Below are 15,475 nucleotides of genomic sequence, written 5' to 3' on the forward strand. Positions count from 1 at the left end.
AACAGGTGACAAGAAACCAGATTTAAAATGGAGGCATTAATGAAAAGATCTTTAAAAGAATTTTACTATCATTTAAACAAAGTTTAGGAGAAATCAAAGTAAAAGGCTATTCTTGAAGTACAACTTATCAGTTACAATTTGTGGCACCAATATGGGTCTGATATGTGCCCCTAACATTGAATGCTAAAACATGTAGAAGTGTAACTGGTAATACAGATTTCATACAGTCTAATGACATTTTAAATTAAGCAATAGATGAAACATTGCATTTTACATTAATATATCCCCAATGGATGAATATGACTTCTGCTCGATAAGGTAATAAATATAGGATAAGGTTTAGAAATATGTACTCATGTTACAGAATGATTTCATCTAAATCTAGACTTTTAAACTAATCTGGTATTGGCAACAGAACAAACTAATTTTAACTAGCAATATCCTTGTCCCAGACTTACAAAATTTACTACAATAGTGCAAAATTACTACTGATTAGTTGGTTGTTGTGTTTGGTTTTAAACTGGTTACAGAATAAACATTATTGTTAAATTTCAGACCCATATAAATTAGTGCTCCCGATACCACTGATGGAAAATACTTGAATCACTGTAATGGCATTGCTACCGAAGATGCATTTTTATTTTTTTAATCGAGCATTTTTACACGTACATCCAGTGCACCGTGTCGTGTGTTCTTCTGTCACTGTTATAAGATTTCTAACACTTTCTCCCATACATTTGGCAAAGGTTAAATATTTTTCTGGTTCTTCTCTGCCAATTAAAAGAAAGAAAAATCAATAAATAAGACTAACCATTTTAAAAATTTTAACAGCTATATAAATATTAAATTCAATACTTAAACTTTAATTAGCATTTCGACTTTCTTAGCTCATCTTAGATTTGTTCTACCATATTAATTAAGTCTATTTTGAACCTCCCAAGACAGCATGATAGATGCAGCATCAGCAACTTGTGGTATATTGCGACAATACTATGGCTTTAAGAGGTGTATTTGATCCTCATTTGTTTTATATATAATGAAGAAAAGTTGAGACAGAGGTGCCGAACAGTTTGCTTCAAAGCCCATAAAGTACAGCTCTCCCTTTCTCTCTCTCTGTCTGAGTCTGCTCTGGATGACTTGCTTCCTGGACTGGAGAATTGCACGTGAGACAAACTATCTTTCTGCATTTGCCTTTGCCGAGCATGTGTTTATGGGACATTATTATGTTGAAACAGTTTAACTTCTGTTCTGAGCTTGAAGGTTTGTTTTCAGATGTTTCGTCACCATTACTAGGGAACATCATCAGTGAGAGTCTCTGGTGAAGTGCTGGTGGTAAGTCCGCTTCTCTGTTTATAGGTCTTGGTTTCTTAAGGTGGGTGATGTCATTTCCGGTTCTTTTTTTCAAGGGAAGGTAGATAGGGTCTAAATCGATGCGTTTATTGATGGATTTCTGATTAGAATGCCGTGCCTCTAAAAATTCTCCTGTGTGTCTTTGTTTCACCTGTCCTAGGATGTGTGTGTTGTCTCGGTCAAAATGGTGTCCTTCTTTGTCTGTATGTATAGAAACTAGTGGTAGTGAGTCATGCCTTTTGTTAACTTATTCCAATTTCCTCTTTCTTTTGTTGTATTTTAACTGTAGTGTATGAATAAAGTGTGTTTTGCTTCAAAACTGGGAGTTTGACCAAACAAATTGTTATGGAACACAACACCTAGCGCTTGCCTTTAAGATACAGTAAAAGCTAGAATCTAGGCTATCTTCTTAATATATTTTTAAGGGGGTTTGGTGGTCCATAGCAACATGACATTTATTTGTCATACAATCAAACTTTATGTGCAGACAAAGTACCCACCAATTTATGAATCCAAGCTGCCCAAAAAAACAACGTTTTCATACCACTCGTTTAAACCATGGGAATGTGGATATATTTTCACTTAAAATATCTGTTTGCTTTTCCTAAGCAAAATGTTATAGCAGTTTTAGGACTGATTGCTGTCACAACAGTTGACCACGTGCATAGTAAAAAAAACTCTTACCCATTCAGCAGCCTAAACTCTGATGATGGCATTATTTCAGAGAATATCATTCCTCCAACAGCTTCATCCTTCTCTGCATTTCTTTTACCAGATTTCCAATCCTAGGAGGGATTAACTTTATTCATTCAAATTCAGAAAAATGTGTCATAATGTGCAATAACCTGAATAAGTCACCACAAGAGATTGCTAGGTTTGATGCTGAAAACTGTGCTGTTGTTTCAATAGTATACTTTATCATAAAATTTCCAAATTTCTCATGAATTGTCATGTTTATGAAAGTGGGGGGATAATTTCCCACTCTTGGTACTCAATGTCATAATCAATTATGTGCAACCACATATAGCATAGGGTAGATGCAGGGTAAATAGAACATAGAACATTACAGTGCAGTAATAGGTCCCGTCATACCAATCTGAAGCCCATCTAACCTACACTATTCCATGTACGTCCAGATGCTTGTCCAATGACGACTTAAATGTACTTAAAGTTGGCGAATATACTACCGTTGCAGGCAAAACATTCCATACCCTTACTACTCTCTGAGTAAAGAAACTACCTCTGTCATCTGTCCTATATCAATCACCCCTCAATTTAAAGCTATGCCCCCTCCTGCTCGCCGTCACCATACTTGGAAGCAGGCTCTCCCTGTCCACCCTATCTAACCCTCTGATTATCTTATATGTCTCTATTAAGTCACCTCTCAACCTTCTTCTCTCCAATGAAAACAGCCTCAAGTCCCTCAGCCTTTCCTCATGAGACCTCCCCTCCATACCAGGCAACATCCTAGTAAATCTCCTCTGCACTCTTTCCAAAGCTTCCACATCCTTCTTATAATGTGGTGACCAGAACTGTACACAATACTCCAAGTGCAGCCGCACCAGAGTTTTGTATAAGCTGTAGCATAACCTCATGGTTCTGAACTCGATCCCTCTATTAATAAAAGCGAAAACACTGTATGCCTTCTTAACAACCCTGTCAAACTGGGTGGCAACTTTCAAGGATCTATGGACCTGGACACCGAGATCTCTCTGCTCATCTACACTATCAAGAATCTTACCATTAGCCCAGTACTTTGCATTCCGGTTACTCCAACCAAAGTGAATCACCTCACATTTGTCTGCATTAAACTCCATTTGCCACCTGTCTGCCCAGCTCTGCAGTTTATCTATGTCTCTCTGTAGCCTACAATATCCTTCGTCACTATCCACAGTTCCACCAACCTTAGTGTCGTCTGCAAATTTACCAACCCACCTTCTACACCCTCATCCAGGTCATTTATAAAAATGATGAACAGCAGTGGACCCAACACCGACCCTTGCGGTACACCACTAGTAACTGGACTCCAGGATGAACATTTTCCATCAATCACCACCCTCTGTCTTCTTTCAGCAAGCCAATTACTGATCCAAACTGCTATATCTCCCACAATCCCATTTCTCCGCATTTTGTACAATAGCCAACTGTGGGGAACCTTATCGAATGCCTTGCTGAAATCCATATACACCACATCAACCAGTTTACTCTCATCTACCTGTTTGGTCACCTTCTCAAAGAACTCAATAAGGTTTGTGAGGCATGACCTACCCTTCACAAAACCGTGCTGACTATCCCTAATCAAATTATTCTTTTCTAGATGATTATAAATCCTATCTCTTATAACCTTTTCCAACACTTTACCTTCTTCTAATTTCTCTCACAAACACATTCTAATTTAGGTAGTGGGATTGAAAAAAATAATGTCTGAAACTCATAAAAGTGATTTACACAGTGTTGATTGGATCCAGTTTTGATTGGAAATGGAAGAGAGTGGGATTCAAACCTCCAGGTGCCTAGTTCTACATCAGTGAACATGAGCATCCTATTGGATCAACCATGATCATTTTGTCCACCTTCTAATTAAGAAGCGATGAAAATATTCATTTTGTATCTGCACTATTTAATATGCTATTTGAGTTGAGGCGATCATTAGCTATTCCAGTTCAGACTATTACATGAGTTTAATGAGGCTAAACTAAGAAAGCTGCAATTCCTGTGAAATGAATAAATATCAGAATAAATAGTTAAGATAGGTTACAGAAATTCAAAATGGTTTTCTATAATGGTGGTTTACTTTCCTGAAAGTATTGGCTTGAACACTTACTTTTTCATCTCTTCTTCTGATAAAGTGTTGAAAGATCTCACTGTGGGAGATAATAGGGTGACGCGATATGCGGTTAATCCAGGCCTGCAAGCCACCCATACGAGCCTGCACAAAGTCATCACTGTACCTCCCTGCAGATGGAAATCAATCAAAAGAAAACCAAAATACAGCACACAGCAAATCTATGGATTGGCAATTAATTATTTATAAAAACAGAATCACAGCACAGAACAAGGCTCTTTTGCCTACCCTGGTTTTACTGAGTCTTTGGAAGAGTTTTTTTAAACCAATTTTAAGTTAGTTTCTGTACCATATGTGTGTAACTGTTTTCCTTTAACAGTACTGACCCAACTCTCTTTTGAATTTGACTATGGGGTGGATTCTTACAATTTTTTTGGGCTAAATGTGAGTCATGCCAAGTTTGGTGAAATGCAGAGTTTGCTGCGAGACCCAGTGAGTGTTCTCATTGTATCTTACCAATTACTGTTAGAGCTCTCTCAGTGAGAATCACGTCCTATTTCTGCCCCATTTTATCATATACTGTTGCCACGGCAATTCGCAACTCACAGATCTCAGCAGAGGCAGTCTCTGATACCAGTCAAGGCCCTGCTCACAGCAGTCAGAGTCATGGTCTTATGCTTATCAGGAATGAGGAGCTGAATAATGGGCAGGAGGCCATGTATCCTTACTCGCTCTGCCCTACTGTGGACTGCTTTGCTCATGGAATGAAAGAAAGGTGTTATGGAAGGTGTTATGGGCGGCACGGTGGCCCAGTGGCTAGCACTGCTGCCTCACAGCATCAGAGACCCGGGTTCAATTCCCGCCTCAGACGACTGACTGTGTGGAGTTTGCACATTCTCCCCGTGTCTGCGTAGGTTTCCTCTGGGTGCTCTGGTTTCCTCCCAAAGTCCAAAAATGTGCAGGTTAGGTGAATTGGCCATGCTAAATTGCCCGTAGTGTTAGATGTAAGGGAATGGGTATGGGTGGGTGCGCTTCGGCGGGTCGGTGTGGACTTGTTGGGCCGAAGGGCCTGTTTCCACACTGTAAGTAATCTAAGTAATCTAATCTAAAGATTTCCCCAGAGAATGAATAGGCAGCACAGAGGGTGTGCAGGCTTGGTGGTTAGGGGGCTTGAGGTGAGTGAGGTTTCATGGGGAAGATGTTGCATGGAATAGTGACATGAGCCTTAGAGGAAGGTGTTTGCAGTAGCAAAGCATTACTGGGCATTCTTCCAGATGGCTGACACTGCTCTGACCTTGGTGGCAACCAGGCTGACATGGTCTAGTATTGTGGTCTCCTCTGCTGGTATGGGATGGTATGGACCGCAAGTGCCACATGTGTTGCACCACTTTATTCAACAGGATTGCAAAGTCCCTGCCTGCAAAACCAGGGCACAGTTTTCTCCTGTCTGCCATTTCTGGGGCAAACATCAGGAACGTGTAGGGCATCTCCTGATGGAGAGTGCCAAGCCAGTTGCACAGTGGCCTTGTAAATATGGCACCAGGGATGCCAGTTTACAATGTCCTTCACCACTCCTTCAGCCTAAGTGCTCGATTTCTCTCTGCTCCTCACACTCACTCTGCTACTACACTCACCTTCCTCCAGGGGTCATGCTCTGTCACTGTCACTGCAACATCTTCCCCACATCACCTCACCTACCCCAACCCCCATTACCACCAACCCTGCAAATGCACTGTGCTGCCTATTCACTCTCTGGACCTGAACCAACAATGGTAGCTGTACAATTCACTTGCATCTTATATAATACCTGTCTTTCTCTCATTCCATAAGCAAATCAGTCCACAATAAGGCAGAATGAGTCAAGACACATGGTGCGCTGCCTATTATTTGGCTTCTCACTCCAGATGAGCAGAGGGTTCTGAGACTGACTGCCGTGAGCAGAGCCTTGACTGGTATTGAAGGCTGCCTTTGAATGACTGAGCTGGAAACTCCCTGGGGAAAGGCTGTCGGGACTTGATTGAAGCCTGCTGGCAATTGTGTCCAGCTTCCTGGCTTTGTGTCTACACTAAATGGCATGACAAGAGAGTAGTTGCATGACCCAGATATCTCTGCCTGAGGGGGAATGGGAGCAAATTGCAAGAGGAGATAATTCAGGAATGTTGTGAGCATCCAGGCCGAGTTAGTGAATGTGCACTAGAATAGTGAGCAACAAGCCTCAAGATGCAGCCTGGTCCAGTCCAGTGCTGTCCCACTGAGACTAGTGTATTTGCTGCAGCTTTGCAATGATAGTTGCTAGTTCAGCCCAACGTAAATCACTGAAATGCAGCAGAATCTGATAAGGTGTATCAAAATATTGAGATGACATAATTTTTTTTTCCCTACCTAGTTGTCCAATCAGCCTAAGCCACACTCAACTCATGTATTGAAAGGCCAGGAAGATGGATTCAGAGAATGTTGCAGCACAGAAAGGATCCATTTAGTCTGGAATAACCATTCTGGTTCTTTGAAAGAGCAGTCAATTAGCCAATTCCCCCATCTGTATATATTCACCTTCAAGTATATATCCAACTCTTTTTTTGTAAATTACCATTGAACCTGCACCATTCATTCAAACATTAGAGGCACATCATAGTAACTCAATGTATAGGAAAATATTTTCATTATTGCCCTCCCTTCTCAGCACAGTCCGTGGCCAATTATTTTCTTTCTGTGTCCTCTTCCTTTCACTGGAAATCATTTCTTCCTGTTTGCCTTCATAACACCTCCATTAAATCAATCTGTAACATCTCTGCTTTAAGGGAGAACAATTCCACCTTTGCTACTACTTGTACACAATGGAGACCAACATTTCTGGTTCATTCTCTTAAATATCATCGGAATCACCTTCAAGGCTTTGACATCTTCATTAAAGTATAATACAAGAACTGAAACAAAGAACAGTTGAGGCTGAACCAGGGTTTTATAAAGGTTGAGCATGACTTTCTTCCTTTCGTTCCTTATGCCTCTATTTATAAAGCCGGGGGGGGGGGGGGGGTTCCATGTGTTATTTTCAGAGCTGATCAACTACTTTCACTGCCTTTAAAGATGAATGCACATAAATCCATCATCACACAACCTCTCTAATTGAAGCTATATAATTTGGTTTATACTGGCTCCCTCGTTATTCTGAAATCTACCAACAAAAGGAACAGCGATATATTTTCATGTCAGCATAATGAGTGACATGAAAGAGAACTTGCAGGCGGGTGGTGGTCTCCTGTATCTGCTCTGCTTGTTCTTCTAGATGGTAGTGGTTCTATGTTTGGAAGGTACTATCTAAGGAGCCTTGGTGAAGTTCTGCAGTGCTTCTTGTAGACGGTGCACATGACTAATACAGAGCATTGTAATGGAGGGAGCTGATGTTTGTAGATGCAGTGCCAGTCCAGTGATTTGCTTTGTCCTGGATGGTGACAAGCTTCCAGATTGTTGTTGGAGCTGCACTCATCCAGGCAAGTCCGAAGTATTCTGTCACACTCCTGACTTGTCCTTTATGGACAGGCTGGGGGGAGGCTGGGTGTCCATTACCCATTGCAGTATTCAGAGCCTCTGATCCATTCTTGTAACCATTCTTGCTCATATGGCTAGTCCAGTTCAGATTCTGGTCACCGGGTTTTTATTATGGGCGATTTAGCCATGGTAATGCCACAGAACGTCAAGGGACAATGATTTGATTTTCTTTTATTGAAGATTGTCATTGCCTGCCACTTATGGGACGTGAATGTTACTTATGACTGGTCATCCCAAGCCTGGCTATTGTCCAGATCTTGCTGTATTTGAACATGAACTGCATCAATATCTGAGGAGTCATAAATGGCGCTGAACATTGTGCAATCATGAGTAAACATTCCCACTTCCGACCTTATGACAGCAGAAAGGTCATTGACGATTCAGCTGAAGATGATACTTGCCACGTACCTATCCAAACCTGGATATTGTCCTGGCCTTGCTGCATTTGGACATGGACTGCTTCAGTATCTGAGTGGCCGTGGATGCTGCTGAACATTATGCATTTGTCGGCGAACATCCCTACTTATGATGGAGGGAAGGTCGTTGATGAAACAGCTGAAGATGATTGCACCTAACACACTACTCTGATGAACTCATGCAGAGACTTCCTGGAGCTAAGATGATTGACCTCCAAAAACCACAACTATCTTCCCATATGTTACGTATGACTCGAACAAGTGGAGAACCCCCCCAACCAATACCCATTAAATTCCAGTTTTGCTGGAGGTCCATGATATCAAATACGGTCAAATGAGTTTCTTAATGTCAGGGGCTGTCACTCTCTGGAATTCAGCTCTTTTGTCAATGCATGAACCAAGGCTGTAATGAGGTCAGGAACAGAATGACCTTGGCAGAACCCAAACTTAGCATCACTGAGCAGGTCATTGCTGAGCAGTTGCTGCTTGATAGCACTGTTAATGACACCTTCTATTACTTTACTGATGAGCGAGAGTAGACTGACAGGGTGATAACTGGCTGGGTTGGATTTGTCCTGCTTTTTGTGTATAGGACATACCTGTTCAATTTTCCACATTGTCGGGTAGATGCCGGTGTTGTAACTCTACTGGAACAGCTTGGCTCAGGGAGCAGCAAGTTCTGGAGCAGAAATCTTCAGTACTTTTGCCAGCATGTTGTCTTAGCCCATAGCCTTTTCAGTATCTCAAAGTGAATCAAATTGACTGAAGACTGGCATCTCTGATGCGGGTGTTCTCCAGACAAGGCTGAGATGAATCATCCACTCGGCATTTCTGGCTGAAGATTGTTGCAAATACTTCAACCTTCCTTTTTCCACTGATGTACTGGGCTTTCCCATCATTGAGGATGCAGATATTTGTAGAACGTCATGATCCAGTGAGTTGCTGACTGAATGTAGCAAAACTGTAGAGCTCGCATATGATCCACTGGTTGTAGAATTGCTTCGCTATGCTTATCTCTTGTTGCTTATGTTGTTTGGCACCAAGTAGCCCTATTTCATAGCTTTACCAGATTGACATCTCATTTTAGGTAGGCCTGTTGCTGCTTCTGGTGTGTTCTCCTGCACTCTCCATTGAAAGAGGTGATCCCCTGGCTTGATCGTAATGGTATGTTGGGGGGGTATGCCATGCGATGAGGTTGCAGATTGTGTTGGAATACCATTCTGATGCTGTTGATTGCCACATGCCTTATGGATATCCAGTTTGACTTGCGATATCTGCTTTAGGTCTATCCCATTTAATATTGTGATAATGAAGGGTAGACAGGACTTTAACTCCATAAAGACTGTGCAGTAGTCACTCTTACTGATTCTATCATGCACAATGCATTTTCAGCAGGTACATAGGTGAGGAAGAGGTCAAGTATGTTTTTTTGTTGCTGCAGACCTAGTCCAAAAGCAATATCAGTTTGTACTCAACCAACGCAATCAGTAGTGCTGCTGCTGAGCTGTTCTGGTGATGGGCATTCTGTCTCTTTGCCAACCTCAGTGCTTCCTCCAAGTGGTCTTCAACATGGAAGAGTACTGATTCATCAGCTGAGGGAGAGTAATACTTCAGTAAACAGCAGGAGGTTTCCTTGCTCAAGTTTGACATGAGAGATGAAGTTTGAAGTCAATGTTGAGGACTCCAAGGGCAACTCCCTCCTGACTGTTTACCAGCATGCCACTACTTCTGCTGTGTCTGTCTTGCTGGTCGGACAGTGCATACTCAGGGATTGTGATTGTTGTGTCTGGGACATTTTGTAATATCTGATTTGGAGAGTATGATGACACCAGGTTGTTGCTTGACTAACCTGTGTGACAACCGCCCCACTAGATCCCAAATGTTAGTAGGGAAGATTTCGCAGGTTTAACAGGGCTGAGTTTGCCATTGTTTTTCTGGTGTCAAGGTTAGTACCAAATGGTCCATTTGGTTTCATTCATTTTTTTAAGCCTTTTTCATGGTTGATACGACTGAGTGGCTTGCTAGGCCATTTCAGCAGGCAATTTAGACTCACCCCATGCTGCAGGTCAGGAGTGACATGGAGGTCAGACCAAGCAAAGATGTCAGTTTTTGTTCTCTAAACGACATTAGTAATCCAGATGAGTTTTTACAGCCATTGACAATGGTTTTATTGTCACTATTAGACTTTTAATTCCAGATTGCACTGAAATCAAATTCCACTATCTGCCATGGTGGATTGGAAATCCAGAACATTATCTGGGTGTCTGGTTTACTAGTCAGTGATAATACCAAATCTCCCAGTTGCCCAATCTATTTCTTCTTCATGTTCTCTACTCCTCTTCGCTGTTTATGACATTATTAATATAATTAATTCAAATATTCAGGGAATGTTTGGGGGATATTTTACAAATACAAAAATGCCACTATTCACTACTGAGTGAAACATTCTAATAATGGCTTCATACAGTAATAAGGGATTATCATGACAAAGAAAAAATATAACGATCTGTGGTGAGTTTCATGAGAATTCATCACTGTGCCATTTCATTAGGTCTCAAAGTTGATTATTCCCAAGTTAGCGGTTAAGTGGAAAAGTAGTCATGCTCTGCACTAAAAACAAAATAAAATATCTAACAGTAAATGATTATAGAGATTACTGAGGAAAAATTATAAATGTTACACAGAACAAAGATTCCCAAATTGCTATGGTTGTGAACATAGTATTCTAAGCTGTGCAATAGGTCAGCAGCTGATGCTGAAGATAAAGTATCAATGAACATTCTGGAACTGTGTTTCTTCAGAACCTTTCCTTAGGAACTTAAAAGTATGGAGGCGATAGTCCATTCTAGGATAGATGGTTCTGTATTTATGGAAGACTAATTTAGATAATTTGTTCTAATAAAACTAAGAACTGAGGTTGCTAGAGATCTGAAAACAAACAAATAGCAAATACCAAATTATATAAAAATAATCAAAAGCAGAAGTCTCAGCGGATCTGGTAGTGAGGGAAAATAGTTTTAACATTTCAAATCCATAGACACTTTTTCAGAACAATCATTGGACTTGAAACATTACCGCTGTTTTCCCTCCACTGCCAGACCTGTGGAGATTCTCCGTGTTTTCTGTTTTTGTTTGTTTGTAGATAAACTGCTGCTTGCTACTTGAGTAAACTAGCATTTTTTCAACAGGGACAGTTAAAATAGGCAGCACCTTGTAAACCTATGTAGAGTTAGTAGCATCACTAGTTTTTGGAGAGGAATTTTAAATATCCATTAAAATTTTCACTTTTTGCTTATAACAGAAAACAGCTTTAATTAAAATAAGAGGTATGATAAATACAAAGGCGAAACTATGTGACAGATGGGAGATTGGAATGCTAGTACGTCATAAAATTCCAAAGCACTATACATACTTGAAGTATAGAAATTGGCCATTCAAATAGAGTCATAGAGTCATAGAGATGTACTGCATGGAAACAGACCCTTCGGTCCAACTTGTCCATGCTGACCAGATATCCCAACCCAATCTAGTCCCACCTGGCCCATATCCCTCCAAACCCTTCCTATTCATATATCCATCCAGATGCCTTTTAAATGTTGCAATTGTACCAGCCTCCTCTAGCACTCCACTTCCTCTAGCAGCTCATTCCATACACGTACCACCCTCTTAGTGAAAAAGTTGCCCTTTAGGTCTCTTTTATATTTTTTCCGCTCTCATCCGAAACCTATGCCCTCTAGTTATGGACTCCCCCAACCCAGGGAAAAGACTTTGCTGAGGGGTGACCTTATAGAGGTTTACAAAATTATGAGGGGCATGGATAGGATAAATAGACAAAGTCTTTTCCCTGGGGTCGGGGAGTCCAGAACTAGAGGGCGTAGGTTTAGGGTGAGAGGGGAAAGATATAAAAGAGACCTAAGGGGCAACGTTTTCACACAGAGGGTGGTACGTGCATGGAATGAGCTGCCAGAGGATGTGGTGGAGGCTGGTACAATTGCAACATTTAAGAGGCATTTGGATGGGTATATGAATAGGAAGGGTTTGGAGGGATATGGGCCGGGTGCTGGCAGGTGGGACTAGATTGGGTTGGGATATCTGGTCGGCATGGACAGGTTGAACCGAAGGGTCTGTTTCCATGCTGTACATCTCTATGACTCTATGAACTTGATTTACACCGTGCTCAGTTTTATTTTGTGGTGATAATGAAGTAGATAATGAAGCAAAAGTGTATAACAGTCTGCCAACTTGATATTAGTAATTTTGCACTGCCTTTCAAGATTAACTTGAGATGGCTTAAATACAGCATTCAGAAGTCACACAACACCATGTTATAGTCCAACAGGTTGTTTGAAATCACAAGCTTTCGGATCTTCCAAGCAATCTGAAAGCTTGTGAGTTCAAATAACCCTGTTGGACTTTAACCTAGTGGCATGTGATTTCTGACTTTGTCCACCCCAGTCCAACATCAAATACAGCCTTCACAAAGTTCAAAAGCAGCATTCAACATTGTGGGTGGCATGGTGGTTAGCACTGCTGCCTCACAGCGCCAGAGACCCGGGTTCAATTCCCGCCTCAGGCGACTGACTGTGTGGAGTTTGCACAATCTCCCTGTGTCTGCATGGGTTTCTTCTGGGTGCTCTGGTTTCCTCCCACAGTCCAAAAATGTGCAGGTCAGGTGAATTGGCCATGCTAAATTGCCAGTAGCAATTAGGTGAAGGGGAATGGGTCTGGGTGGGTTGTGCTCCGGAGGGTCGGTGTGGACTTGTTGGGCTGAAGAGCCTGTTTCCACACTGTAAATAATCTAGTCCAAACAGATTCAACTTTTTAAATCATTCGGCTGGGTTTTTCAAATCATTTTGTTGCAAGATCTCTCAAGATCATAAAATTAAACAGCTGTTAAGTAATTATTTACCAAATTAGAGTTCAATCAGATTAGGTCAATTAAATAACAACCATTATCTAAATAATGTAAACAAAAACCCAAGCTCTAACAACTGAATATCTGTAATGTTTTCTGCTAAATTTGCTATTTCTGCCATTCTTGCAGTTTTATTACGAGTGAATATTGGCTGCAGTGGCAAGCCTTAAATTAATTCATAACATTGGCCATTTAGTACTTACATGGAATATCTTTTTCTGGAAGTAGTGGGATTGGGATTATGGATCCAAACTTCTCTATTAGCCGACAGTACAGCCAGTCAAAGTGTTTGTATCGATGGTAAACTGAGATATTTGTATCCTAAAAGTGTTAACAAATGAACTTTGTAAACATTCTGGATGGCAAAACATGTTGAGAAATGATCAAATAAATGTGAATGTCAAATTCAAGCATTTAAATTGGTAAAATAGTTGGTACCAGTTCAATGCAATTTCAAAAAGGTCTACTAATGCACCTTCTGATCACTTAATTAAGCAGTCAGTGGTGCTAAAGCAGAACTTGTGTGGTAGCATATTGAAGAGATTTCCTTCATCAGTCTGGCATCAGTCTGGTCAGAGTCCGTTGTAGAGTCAGAGAGATGTACAGCACAGAAACAGTCTTTGGTCCAACTCGTCCATGCTGACCAGACATCCCAATGCAACCTAGTCCCACCTGCCAGCACCCACCTCATATCCCTCCAAACCCTTCCTATTCATATACCCATACAGATGCCTTTTAAATGTTGCCATTGTATTTGCTTCCACAACCTCCTCCAGCAGCTCATTCCAGCACATTCTGAAAACGTCGCCCCTTAAGGTCCCTTTTTTATCTTTCCCCTCTCACCCTAAACCTATGACATATAATTTTGGACTCTCCCACCCCAGGGAAAGGACTTTCTCTATTTACCCTATCCATGCCACTTATGATTTTATAAACCTCTATAAGGTCACCCCTCAGCCTCCGACGCTCCAGGGAAAACAGCCCCAGCCTATTCAACCTCTCTCTATAGCTCAAATCCTCCAACCCTGGCAACTTCTTTGTAAATCTTTTCTGAACCCTTTCAAGTTTCACAACATCTAGTTTAGTTTGGGAACATGGTCGGTGTTAACTAGTTGGATCGAAGAGTCTGTTTCCATGCTGAACGATGCTATAAGTCATCCTTCCGATAGGAAGGAGACCAGAATTGCAAGCAATATTCCAAAAGTGGCCTAACCCATATCTTGTACAGCTACAACATGACCTCCCAATTCCTGTACTCAATACTCTGACCAATAAAGGAAAGCATACCAGGCACCTTCTTCACTATCCTATCTACCTGTGACTCTACTTTCAAGGAACCAATAACCTGCACTTCAAGGTCTCTTTGTTCAGCAACAGTCTCGAGGACCTTACCATTGAGTGTAAGTCCTGCTAAGATTTGCTTTCCCAAAATGCAGCACCTCGCATTAATCTAAACTAACACCATCTGCCACTCCTCAGCCCATTGGCCCATCTGATCAAGATCCCGTTGTAATCTGAGGTAACCTTCTTCGTTGTCCACTACACCTCCAATTTATGTGTCATCTGCAAACTTACTAACTGTACCTCTTATGCTCAGATTCAAGTCATTTACATAAATGATGAAAAGTCGTGGACCCAGCACTGATCCTTGTGGCACTCTACTGGTAACAGGCCTCCAGTCTGAAAAACAAACCTCCACCACCACCCTCTGTCTTCTACTTTTGAGCCAGTTCTGTATCCAAGTGACTAGTTTTCCCTGTATTCTATGAGATCTAACCTCGCTAATCAGTCTTCCATGGGGAACCTTGTTGAACGCCTTACTGAAGTCCATATAGGTCATGTCCACCACTCTGCCCTCATCAATCCCCTTTGTTATTTCTGCAAAAAATACGATCAAGTTTGTGAGACATGATTTCCTTCACATAAAGCCATGTTGACAATCCTGAATCAGTCCTTGCCTTCCCAAATGCATGTACATCCTGTCCCTCAGGATTCCCTCCAACAACCTGCCCACCATCGACGTCACGCTCACCGGTCTACAATTCCCTGGCTTGTCCTTACCACCTTTCTTTTTTTTATAGATATTTTTATTGAAAATTTAACATTTTTATAAGTTTACAAATAAAAAAATACCCCAAGTATAAACATTGATATATAATTAAATCTTAAATAAATAATAACCAAACTTTATCAAACAGAAAAAAAGATACCGAGAGGAAAAAAACAAAACTCAACTAACTACTAATCTAGCCTACAACTAACCAGAGTGTATAATTAAGTCTCTTACATTATTCAGGGAAGAAATAAAAACTGACGGATAACACAGAAATTGAGTGGTGAGATAAATGCTCAGAATGTGTTAACACCAAATCGTAACAAAACCTGTATTCATGCGGGATTCCTCTCCCAAAGGGCCCCGGACCAGCCAGGTTTGCCATCTCAATTAAATAAAAGCCCTTGTTA

General features: G+C 41.1%; 1 protein-coding gene across 1 annotated transcript in view; it reads right to left on the reverse strand.

The window, feature by feature from the left end:
• The window catches only part of LOC140485924 (sorting nexin-9-like), an 87,975-nt gene that overhangs the window by 17,577 nt on the left and 54,923 nt on the right, over window positions 1-15,475 (reverse strand). Inside the window, exons 9-12 of the mRNA XM_072584369.1 lie at window positions 13,216-13,333; window positions 4,175-4,305; window positions 2,035-2,135; window positions 670-770 (exon numbers count right to left, since the gene is read on the reverse strand). Of these exons, the coding sequence (XP_072440470.1) occupies window positions 670-770; window positions 2,035-2,135; window positions 4,175-4,305; window positions 13,216-13,333 (451 nt within the window). The remainder of the gene's footprint in view (window positions 1-669; window positions 771-2,034; window positions 2,136-4,174; window positions 4,306-13,215; window positions 13,334-15,475) is intronic.

The sequence above is a fragment of the Chiloscyllium punctatum genome, chromosome 15 (genome assembly GCF_047496795.1).
Source record: "Chiloscyllium punctatum isolate Juve2018m chromosome 15, sChiPun1.3, whole genome shotgun sequence".
Taxonomy (NCBI): Eukaryota; Metazoa; Chordata; class Chondrichthyes; order Orectolobiformes; family Hemiscylliidae; genus Chiloscyllium; species Chiloscyllium punctatum.